Here is an 11,695-nt window from a genome sequence, read left to right on the forward strand (position 1 = left end):
GGCTCTTACAAGCCAGCGTTAGTGTCTGCAGTCAAAATACTAAAAACGTAGGCTCACCGTGACATCTCTTTTTGCTTGTTTAGGTGTACGCGTCCACATCTGGTGACGAATATGCTCGAGACAATGGCGGTTATCCAGGCGGTAAGCCCGGTACGGTCTACCCGGGCTCTTTCTACATGCAAGGTAGGAACTCACTTTACATTCCTTTTGGTGATCTTGCATCACAAGGCTGAATTATTTTGTCCTGCTTGGTAGAAGACCTTTGGTCATCTACCGGCTACTCGGCCATGCTGGGCAACTCTCCTCATATTGGACCACCAGGCTCCTTTTCATCGCTGAACCCCCAAGACAGGATGGTTGGTAGACCTTCATTTCCACATGATATTTTCCACAAACTGTTGCTTCAGAGCCATGCTGTCACGTATACAGTACATTTTTGGATGATGCTTGTTGATGCCATATGGGGCGGGTGCTTTCCTGCATATGTGCACACAGAATTATCCACTGCATGGCAGCGAAGTTAATGGTTTCCACACCGCACCCACCACCTACAACCACACGCCTACCATCAATGGGGAGGCCATCATGGGTAAGGAAAAAATGATTTCTTTTTTTTAATTGCAGCTTTCAAACTAATCGCCTTGTATTTGTTGCAGCAGGCACCCGAGCCACAACGGCAAGCAGTTCTGGAGACGAAATCGGAAAGGCTCTTGCCTCAGTAAGTAAGCTCAGTATCTCTCTAATATTGATCACGTTCCACTTTGAATGCAACGAGTCAAAGTTGACTATACCTCATGCCTCTGAAAGTCATTTTTGTAGATAAAAGTTGTATTTTTTTGTTAAAATGTTTTCAGATTTATCCATCGGACCACAACAGCAATAACTTCTCCTCAGCTCCGTCTACTCCAGGATCTCCTCAAACAATTGCAGGTGAAGTGTAATCCTACACGACATAAAATAACCATGTTGTACTTGAATTGTCTTCAAGCCCACAATGTTTCTTTTACTGTGATTCATGAATTTTATGAATACACCGGACACTGTTTTTATAGAATAATTGTTTGAAGTCCTGGCAGCCCAAAATGTTGTTTAGATCAGATATACAGACACCCCTCCTGTAATGTTAAATATGGCTATTTTTATCCTCCTAATGTTTTTCTGTGCAGGGGCTCAGTCCCAATGGCAAAGACCAACCACACCCAGTTTTGAAGGGCAACCACATGCACTGGTAATGCGATGTTTAATATCAGTATCTTGTTTTCACCCCCCCCCTCTCCTCCCCTTGGTTAAGGAAAAAAATCGGCACAATAACTTCAGAACACACAATATCTGCATTAATTTTTTTAGCAGAGTAAAATGGAGGACCGTTTGGAAGAGGCCATCCATGTGCTCCGGAACCACGCTGTAGGCCAAGCGCCTGGTTTAGATGGTGCCCACCCCGACATGCACAGCCTTCTGTCAGCAGTACACAACGGGGGCCTTGGATCCCTCTCTCCAGCTTTCCCAAATGCCAGCCTCGCTCTCAGCAACAGACATCCTGCTATGGTGAGACGCCTACTGCTTTTTTCCGTTTAGGTGTATGAAGGAAATACACGAGTTAAGGAAAATCCATACATCCATAGTTTCTCACATGCATAATGTTGAACTTGAGTAAAAAAACCTTTTTTCAGGAAAAGGTCTGTGTGCCACATACTGTAGATTCTGGTGGGATAGTTGCTGAAGTAATACTGTTAGCGCGCCTACAAAGACTGCATATTTTGCAGTTTGCATCATCTTAATAGAAGTATTGTCTGTATTCTTTTAAAATGCTCAAGTAACTATGGAATTTCTTATACCATCTGGTGGCCATTTTGCATACTACAAGCAAATTCCACTTCCATCATTTTCACCGAGTTACCGTTTCTCCAGGACCACTTTCAGCGTCATATGTTGTGCAATGCAATGTGATTCTTCCCCTTTTTCCGTTACCTTATGGGCGTGGAAAACCATGGAAGTTGAGCTGAGGTGAACCTAGTCTTCAGATGAGAAATTAACTGAACATTTCGACTGTAATTTTTACTTTGCTGCAGTTTTTGCATATTTTAGTCATGGTAATCAATATCATTGGCAATAGGGGAACTCTTCTGTACCATACAGTGGAAAAATAGCAGATGCGTCAGCCTTGATGTTTTCTCAACCTAACACAATTGTCTGTCAAACAGGGAGGGAAACATGAAGAGCCCACTGGCCTTCCGCCGAGCAGCACGATTCTGCATGGTCATCACGCATCCGGGTCCACTCCGTCAGTTGGCCAGCCAGAAGGCTTCAGCAGTGAGTTCTGCCCAAGCTCCACTACTTGGTTGCAAAAAAATGATGCCGCTTAAGGGCCATCGCCCATCATCACATTCGTGTGTTTGTTCTCCAAAGGTCTTCCTGGTGGGATCACGCACTCCACACACTCCTCCAGCAGCTCGGATATTAAAAGGGAGGACAAGGAGGAAGATGAAAATTCGTCCACGGCGGACAAATCCGACGATGAAAAGAAAGAGTCCAAAGCAGCACGTAGTCGAACAAGGTAAATTCATCAATTGGATTTCTTTTTTTAAATTTCTAACAATCTAAAGTTCTTCGTATCCGTCTCTCATAAAGGGCGTCGCAAGTCATTTAAATAAATTCCTGTGTGACCCTCGTTGGCAATGTTAGCTGTTTAATGCTGTTGACATGCCCCTTCCCTTTATGTCACAATTTTCAGAAAGGAGGCGTTGACCCTCCAGATGCTCTCTAGCCTTTCAGACCCGAAAGATGAGTAAGTTTCTCAAGTAGAAAATCCCTATTTTGTGCTTTGTGGACTCGCTCACGTCCATGCAAAGCACACTCGTACGGCTGCTGTCTCTTTGTCGTCTGTAAAGCAGCTTAAACATGAAGCGCCCATCTTTCGGCTCACACTGTGATTAACGACTGTATATTAGTTCCTTAGCCATTTTAGTCTCATTTGATTGGAGATTAGGAAACATATCTTTTTTTAATGTGGAATTGATCTGTAAATTATAGCGTTTCATATGCTGTAAAACTTTCAAATATGTCCAATGTGTGTCATTGTAATCCGCACTGCTTCACCGGGATGATTAATCTGGAGAATGGTGCAAAATGTCAAATTATTTGGTTCGTTGAAACGTTCAGCGCCTTGACTGCACTTTCCTTCCAGTCAGGACGATGAAGACGATGAGGACCTCCCGCCCGAGGTGAAAATGGAGCGTGAGCGAGAACGGCGCGTAGCCAACAACGCCCGCGAGCGCCTGCGAGTGCGGGACATCAACGAGGCATTCAAGGAGCTCGGGAGGATGTGCCAGCTGCATCTCAGCCACGACAAACCTCAGACCAAACTTCTCATCCTGCATCAAGCCGTCAATGTTATACTTAATTTAGAACAACAAGTCAGAGGTCAGTTTCTGTGGCACTTGCAAATGTTCTCGTTTTTTGTATTTTTTAACATTTTATTTACCCCATCGCCAATGCGATCTTTTCTCCTTTGCTCAGAGCGAAACCTCAACCCCAAAGCAGCATGTTTAAAGCGCCGTGAGGAGGAAAAGGTGTCTGGGGTGGTGGGTGATGCACCCATGCAGCTCTCAGGAGGCCATCCGAGTATTGGAGGAGATGGCCACAATCCAGTTGGTCACATGTAACACCAGGTAGGATTTAACTGTTGATTTTACAGTCTCAGAACTTTAAAGGACAACCGACATCACCTTTTTGTCTTGCATTGCTCGAGAATCAAAACAATGGCTTCAGATTCGGAGAATATGCTTTCTTGTGATGCATCCAGTTATGAATATGATTCAAATAGTTCTGAAGAGGAAAGTATAAATGTTTGCAATCGATTGAAGAAGAGGTCTTCCGGTCATTTTGAGTGATCAAGACTGATGTGTAGTGTCACAGAAAATGCAGAAGATGGAGCCAGAGCTCCGTTGGAAATTGGTTGATTCTTCACCTTGGAATTTTTATCAGCGAATATCTAATAGTTGTCTCGGTGTAACATACAACGATTCACCATTGCGTTATGTATGTGTTTTCCTTCTAATTTCGCCATCAACACGAAGTTTTCAGACCAAACAAAGTACCGCAAAATGCATTGAGGTGATGCAAGGTATGTCCTTTCTCGCTGAGGGGCGTTCCATCAGTGACGTAGGGTGAGGACTCGTCACCAACTCAAAAACAAGACTTCCTGAATAGTCAATGCGAGTCTTAAAACGTAAAATATAGCTATATGCGGTGGAATATGCTCAGTAGAAGTCATTTGAAGCAATTTTACAAATTATGGACACAACTTGTCCGGAGATGTCGGTTGTCCTTTAAGGGCCAACACATCTGGGATGCATTATATATATTCATAATATATAAATACATATTTTCTTTGGATGATAATTCAAGTGGCAGTGTGATTTGAAATTTCATGGCAATTTAGGTTATGCTGTTTTTAGCTTTGCTTGTTTAATGAATGTGTTTTTCTGTTCTTTCAGATGTGGCGGTGTTTCCTTGGCTCTCGGAGGATGTGGCCTTAACAGATTTCTTCCACCCATTAACTCTCTGCGTGTGTGCGTGTGCATATGTGGACATGTCTGTCTATTGTCCATTCAAGTTTCAAGAAGCGTGCTCACACACACAAACACACACACACACACACACACACGCACAAACTGCCAAAATGGACGCAGCCTGTTTGTCACACTCCCAACCTTGACTACAAGCTCAAATGTGAAGAACGTTCTATATATATCTATATATATATAGATATATATAGATATATCTGTATGTATCAATGTATATATAGATATATCTATATATCTCTATATATATATATGTGTACAGAAAGATTTTTGGTTTCCATTATATGATTGAACACCAGAATATTTTTTTTCCTTGTCCTGCCACAATTTTGGACTTTTGAGACACTGCCGAGAGTTATTCTGGTGAACAAGCGAAGGGAAGAAGAAAAAAATGGAATCATGGATTTGTGCCTAAATGTTACACCATGTTTTCTATTTGCCATTTAAGCAAATTGCTTTACATGTGAAGAACATTTATTGTGAGGGATTGCTTATGTGTATGAGCAATTATTTTTTAACGTATGTCATTCCCAGTGTGATGGTACAGTCTTACATATGTTATGTAACCCAGCCCATAGTTGAATTGCCTAAATTCAGTGACTTTTTTTTGAATCAGCAATTGTTTGAGGAGGCCAAAAAGTGCAAGTTGGCCATTTTTTGGACAGTTCAAATGCAGGGTTCTTCAGCAAGGACCGTTCATATCCCAAAAGGCATCTGGACACACTGGATTTGAGGACTCATAATTCCAGGAAGCATATGAATTGTCACCACTAAACAGTTCTTCCTCATCTTTCTCCTTTTTTTGGACAGCAAATTGAAAGGCTCAAAAAGATGTTGTGACTTCAGGTGTCTCTCCTGCTTTGCAAGTAAAGCGCACACACAAACAAGACAAAGCACAGTTGTGTAAAGCGTCCGGTTGGGTGGAAAAACAAAAGAAGCCATTTTAAGGCGCTCATGGAGAGGCAGGCGCTTCTTTGAAATGGCTCGCCGACAATGCCAGCATACTTGAGGGTTATGGTTTATTTGCCCCCCCCCCCCCCCTCGAATTGATACTCTGGGGAAAAAAGCAAAATTTCCTTCTTGTTCCCTTTTTTTTTTTAAATGGAGAGAACTTTTGGTCTGACATTTTGGGCGCCATGGAGGCTTTTTCCAGAAACGAGCATTCCCACTGCATTACCGCCCCTCACCCTCTTCCTCTCCTAGCGAGCGAAGTGTGACGTGTACATTCACTCTGTGCGTTGCTCTTTGATGCGTTTCATTTCTCAAAAAGTTATATATATATATATATAAATATATATTTTTTGTTAGTCAATACATTGTAGATTTTTTTTACATAAATGGCAATATTAGTTTGAAGTTTAGAGTGTATTGTAGATGAACTTTACGAGGGGATGTTGGTTACACGTTGAAGCGGGGCGGCAGAGAAAAGGCAGTTAAATGTTTCAATTCCTGCTTGAGTTGAAGAAGGCTACTTGGATGAATTCTTTCTTTACCGATTTTGGGGGGCACTGAGGATAAATGTGGAGTCGTTTTGGGTGAACAGCAATTATGCAACTGTTTCTTTGAATGTAGCCACCATACTTAATGTGGATCACTTTCATGTGTCGATTAATTTTGTTTTTTTATTTCACCCTTCCCCAACTGCAACACACACACGCGTCTGTTGGAGGCTAATGTCAGCCTTTTTAGGGCGATGTGATGGCTTACAGAGAACAAATCAGTGTTATTGTGAAGTTATTCCCATGTCATGTTAATATTTCCTACCGACAGATGGCAGGTAGAGCGTTTTGTGTTAGTTTTTCAAGTTATTTTTTGTGTACGTGATGAAGAAAAAGACCTATACAAATCAACAGTGTGGCCTTTTCATCCTCAAGACTTAACGATGTCATAAAGGGACAGTGATACCTTATCAGTGCCTGAACTTGTATTTTTCTTTTACGTTTGTCAACCATATCATTTCATTTATTATGGAGATTAAAGAGGTACTTGTTCATTCCCCACCCTCTTTTTTCCGAAATGCTTTTTTCAATTTTTCAGGAAGAAGTTTAAAGTCATATAAAATATGTTTTCTTTCACTGTGTCTAGTTAAAATAAAATACATGTTACATAGATCTTGTTTTATTGTTATTTTCTAACTGGAGACTGCTGTTTTATGGTTCAAAACGTTGTCTCAACTGGTGGTAACTTTTGACAAATACATATGCTTTCTTGAATAGCTATTTAGACGCTTCCCGCGTATACTATATACAGTAATTGTGCACATCACTGCTCTGACGCTGTATATTGACTGCAGTTTTAACCTCTTGAACTTTCTGTGGGGGCAGAGGGGGGTCATCTTTGAATTGTTGTTCATCAAGCTGATTTAGATTTGATGTTTCAAGAAAAAAAAAAACAAGTAGACCTTGGGAAAATGGCAAAACGACCTCCACTAAAGTCAGTCAGCTTTATTGTCAAATATGCTAATATGCATGACATACAGCACAGATGAAATTACTGTCCTCTCGGACCTGTGGCGTCAAACTCTTTAGACCCAGCATGCAAGGCACTTATAATGACTTTAACAAACATGCGTCTGCGTAAGCTCTCAGTCGTACAGGAGTGGTCCATCGATGAGAAGGTTTCTTAACAAACATAAACACGAAAACGCCAATTTGCTGGGATGAGATCATGCTTGAACTGCTTTTGCATAAGCCGTTACTTACTTTCATTAATTTATCCTTTCTTTTGAGTACATTGTTTTTAAACGACACACAAGACAACACCATGACATTTTTCTGGTACGAGGAGATGACCAACTCCAGCAGGGCAATCCGAGTCCCAGATTGCCTCTCTTGAATCTAAAGAAAACATAAAGTTAGGTGTTGGAGTTCCACAATGTGTCTGTATTTCAACGAAATAGTCCTATCACTTTGAAACTATATTTTCGAAACCAGTGACGTGCGGTGAGGTTCATGGCTGGTGAGGCACTGACGTCATCACAGTCAGATTTACAAACATATGAACTCTACAGAGTAGCTTATTCACCATTTGATTGGCAACAGTTAACGTGTGTTGTTTAAAATGTAATGTCTTTATCTAAACGGTAGCATAGAAAAACAGAATTAAAAAAAAAACATTATCGTGTTACCTTTACTTATAAATGAAGTCCATGCGCCGCTCCTTCTGAAGAAAGGCATCTATACCTTCTTTGTAGAAAAGTCTCTCTATTTCTTTCAATTTAGATATGTAATCCTCCATTCTGAAAATAAGGCCAAGCAACACAAAAAAAATGACTGGATGGTTGCACTTAACTTGCTAACTGTTTACTGTAGCTTGCTCTCACTAATGCTATCATTCTGCAGCCGAGGAGGCGCAAGAAGAATATCTGTAATCACCAGCGCCCCCTGTCATGAGGCAGGAGAACTGTGTGCCTCACCTATGCACACAGTTTTGATAAAAATAAAATAAACACAGTAGTACAGTGTCTATAATATAAAGTGACTCTACATTATATACACCAGCAAAACTGTAGAAATTTAGTTTATATACTAAAAGTGTTTGAACACTTTAAGAGTTATATGCAGAGGGACTGCAATGCGGTCTCACTGCAAAGCAAGCCAGCACAGTTCACATAGTCATTGCGCAATCCATGGTGAGGCTCAGCCGGCTGCTGCCTCACCGCTCGTCTCTACTTAGTATCTGAACGGTAAAGGTGAAAATTCAGCGATTTTGAAAAAAAAAATCCAACAATGGTGCAGTTAAATGGAAAATAACTTTAAAGTACAAATCACTAAATAAATATAACTGTTTAATTTATTTTTTCATTTGATATTTCCATGATGACAGGTGAGGCACGGTCTCACCTGCCTCCCCTGACGTCACGTCACTGTTCAAAACATCTCATTCGCAGTTTCGCACGAGATTTTGAGCGTGCCACCTGGATACTGGCAGTAGTACTGAATTGGTTGCCAGACAATCACATTAAATTACACTTTGGGACATTTTTTAGTATTTCATTTTAACTTTCTTCTCAAGCAAAATATCTGTTCTATTTTTGTACAGACAAACAAATATGTATTAACGACCTGAAACGACCCCGTGGACGAGTACATTTTAATCAGGCACAAACCGGGGCAGTCCGGGGTCCTTCCAAACCTGCCGAAACACATCAGTGGAGTACTGTACTCCAAGGAAGGTCAGAATGGTCCAGCAAATACTCAGTAAATTTGTCGGTGCGAAGAACGTCACAATTTTACGGACGTGGTACGTGTAACCCATAGCCGTAGTGATCTTTTGCATTGTATGTGATGTACTTGTTCTTTGGGTTGATTGAGAACGCAAACGTGAACACGGTTGTGTCCGAACTGACCCACGTAAGCTAATTTAGTTTAGCTTCCCCGTTCAAATTTGTACGACATGTAATTATGTCCCCATAGCTCATTTGCATATGACGTAACTCTTTACATAAATAGATATTCTGCGTTTGTAAATGTAATACTTTATGAGGGTAATATGCTGTTTTGAAATTATATTACCAGATTATTGGAACGTGAGTGTACGTGGCGTATGTGTGTATATTCCTGAAACTCTTTCCTTTTATAAATTACAACCCCAAAATGTAAATGTGTTGTTCAATTTAAAAAATATATTTATTTCCTAATTGTTTTAAATGTAGGGTACCCAGTTTGGTGACGTGGGGGACCGTAGGTGGTGTGACGCTTGTTTACTTCACAGACTGGCGGGTCGTCCTCGACTATGTGCCATACATTAAGGGCAAGTTCCACAAGGATGACTGAACACTTTTTCAATCCAATTGTGAGTGTTTTATGAACAGTACAAAACAATGTTTTACATTTGTATGATTGTACATTTGCCGAAACCTTTATAGTTGTTGTCACCGCCACTGAATTTTATTGGACTTGGCTTTCAAACTCATATTCAAATTTCAAGCAAAATATTACATTTTTTTTCTCACACAAACAAAAATAAATGCCAAGTAAATTTGGCGATGGTTACCAACATATCATCAATGTGCACCTTGTGTCTCATGCGTGATGTCAATGTTTACACAGCTCTAGGCAGCCTGAATCAGCATTTGAATATGATTTTGGGATGGCATTGTGTTGATGTTGGTACCACGGATGTAATCGTGCTAAAATGTAAGCCAAAGTGTAAGGTAAGTCATTCTAGCTGCCACACCACCATGTGGGCCACATTTAAAATAAAAACCTACCACTTTGTCAAATTGGCGTCAAAGTATTATTTGGGAAAGTTTTATTTTGAAGTTAGATTTTTCATGGTGCGCACGAAATAATGGCGCATATGAAAGGGCTGTTATATAATATCATGCAGGAGGTGGGAGGGTCTGTCCATCATAACTTTTAACTTGGCTAGCATCCTCCTGTTTACACCCTCTCAAAACTCTGGCCTTCAAAGAAAAAGCTTCCTGGTGGGGTAACTGTATCACCACACTATTTGGCACTGTCAGGGCTTATTTAAAAAGCACATTGTTTCATGCTTGACTCTTAAAGAAGCCACGTTATAACCCAAGAAAATGTGGTGAACCCGTTATTGTACTTCACCCTTTTATTTTGAAGGTCTGGGGTTTGTTTAAAACTTAGCACAACAAATTTAGGCTGAATAGCCTGAAAATAAAATGTTTAGCATATTCCGTTGAAAACCTCTACTTCTCTATCATTTTAAATGAATAAAAATAAAGGATTTGAAGCTCCATCTTTTGGTGTTTTCAAATGAATGAACTACCGGACATTCATCAACATCAGAGTTAATATAATTACAATCTTTACACTATTTGATCTGATTGTTGGAAGAGAGACATGCATTTTTTAAATTAAAAACAGTTTTTGCTCCATGTCTCATTGATAAAGATCTGATGTTTATTATGTAGGTATGCAACTGTGTCCATTTTTTCCCGACCACCGAATGGCTTTTCCCCCCACGAGGGGTTGAGCAACAAATTGCATTTTTTGGGAGAATTTTGGGAGACTTTTGGAGAAGTTGAGACATCCTCAATATAAGTCTCCAAACTACAAATTAATGGCACATGCACAAATCCATCATTGCTTAATTTAAAAAGATTGGTATAGATAAGTTAAGTTTCACATTTCATGGGTGAGCAGGACCTTCGAAGAACCAACTATTTGAAGCCCAACAAAGGTCAACATTTTCTATTTTACAGTGATGTATTCAGATACAAATTAAATTCTTTCTGAATTTGACTAAAAACATAAAACACATCCCAGCTGAAATCAGTGTAAATGCCACGAATCTATTTGATGCCGCCTACTGCTCCCCCACGAAAAAAAAATATTTTGCTGGATGTTTTTAATGGGTTGGATAGCCCATGATATTCTAGTCAATAAAAACATACCGTGGTGACATCCTTGAATTGAATTAAAAAGTATTCAACAGTGTTTGTCCCACATTCTGATTGAATATAATTAATATGGTTCTGCTTATTGTGGTGTATGTATGTGGTAATTTTGGGGAAATGTGAAAACCAATTCAAACATTTGTCAAACGTATTTCCCTTGTCAAACTTATTTTTCATTTTCCATCTGGTCGTGTCCTAACTCGAACTCAAAAGTGCAAAATCCAGAATATGACCCCAGTACTGGTCTCTTGTTTATTTACATCTGTTGATGCACCCTTTGTGTTCATATAACAGCCACGTAAACGCTAATCATTGTGTTTCATTTGGGTCACTCTCACGGCACCACTACATGTCCCATTTTAGTGGATGCACACACATTTCAGTGGTTCCACTCTATTCACTGTTAAGTACCAAGACACTTTATGGAAGGTGCCTGCGTGTGCGCACGTGTGTTTGCGGGGGTGCGCGTCTACATGGTATAATGTTGCTAATGTGTGCCTTGCAGGAGCTGAGCGTATATCCGTGGGCTGTGTGGACAAGAGTTGACTTGCTTCTACTTGGCCACTTAAAAAGGGATGATGACAAATGTCCAAGTGCTGCAGAGACTTGTTAAGATGCATTCTGTATATTTTTTTAAAAAATCGTTTTGATCCATGACTATTTAACGAGAGTAAATCTTAAATGTGACATTTTGAGTCTGCTTATTTATTATGAAGCCTAGCTTTATACGTGAACAAAA

The 11,695-nt window shown here is 40.2% G+C and overlaps 2 protein-coding genes across 3 annotated transcripts in view; both read left to right on the forward strand.

The window, feature by feature from the left end:
- tcf3b (transcription factor 3b) overlaps positions 1–6,581 on the forward strand; it is a 32,100-nt gene extending 25,519 nt beyond the window's left edge. The window contains exons 9-21 of one of the 2 annotated variants that reach the window (XM_089000772.1): positions 84–183; positions 256–356; positions 496–589; positions 660–718; positions 855–930; positions 1,167–1,228; positions 1,348–1,545; positions 2,202–2,310; positions 2,407–2,554; positions 2,732–2,785; positions 3,185–3,420; positions 3,517–3,668; positions 4,497–6,581. In XM_089000772.1, coding sequence (XP_088856898.1) covers positions 84–183; positions 256–356; positions 496–589; positions 660–718; positions 855–930; positions 1,167–1,228; positions 1,348–1,545; positions 2,202–2,310; positions 2,407–2,554; positions 2,732–2,785; positions 3,185–3,420; positions 3,517–3,662 — 1,383 coding nt within the window. In that variant the 3' untranslated portion in view covers positions 3,663–3,668; positions 4,497–6,581. Of the gene's footprint in view, positions 1–83; positions 184–255; positions 357–495; positions 590–656; positions 719–854; positions 931–1,166; positions 1,229–1,347; positions 1,546–2,201; positions 2,311–2,406; positions 2,555–2,731; positions 2,786–3,184; positions 3,421–3,516; positions 3,669–4,496 lie in introns of both variants that reach the window. The other variant, XM_089000771.1, reaches the window with a different exon arrangement.
- A 2,125-nt stretch (positions 6,582–8,706) lies between these two features.
- Positions 8,707–11,643, forward strand: LOC148895575 (cytochrome b-c1 complex subunit 10-like). Its single transcript, XM_089000932.1, has 3 exons — positions 8,707–8,825; positions 9,238–9,377; positions 11,462–11,643. The coding sequence occupies exons 1-2, from the start codon at positions 8,764–8,766 to the stop codon at positions 9,356–9,358; spliced, it is 183 nt and encodes a 60-aa protein (XP_088857058.1). The 5' UTR covers positions 8,707–8,763; the 3' UTR covers positions 9,359–9,377; positions 11,462–11,643.
- The last annotated feature ends 52 nt before the right edge of the window (positions 11,644–11,695 follow it).

This window comes from Hippocampus bargibanti, linkage group LG07, assembly GCF_051943395.1.
Source record: "Hippocampus bargibanti isolate YZ-2025 linkage group LG07, ASM5194339v1, whole genome shotgun sequence".
In the NCBI taxonomy this organism is placed as follows: Eukaryota; Metazoa; Chordata; class Actinopteri; order Syngnathiformes; family Syngnathidae; genus Hippocampus; species Hippocampus bargibanti.

What these genes read in the sequence shown, in the direction of transcription:
- LOC148895575 (XM_089000932.1), top strand. Translation starts at nt 8,764, where the DNA reads ATGGTCCAGCAAATACTCAGTAAATTTGTCGGTGCGAAGAACGTCACA. An exon ending in GTCACAATTTTACGGACGTG is followed by an intron (nt 8,826 to 9,237) that starts GTACGTGTAACC and finishes TTTTAAATGTAG; the next exon opens with GGTACCCAGTTTGGTGACGT.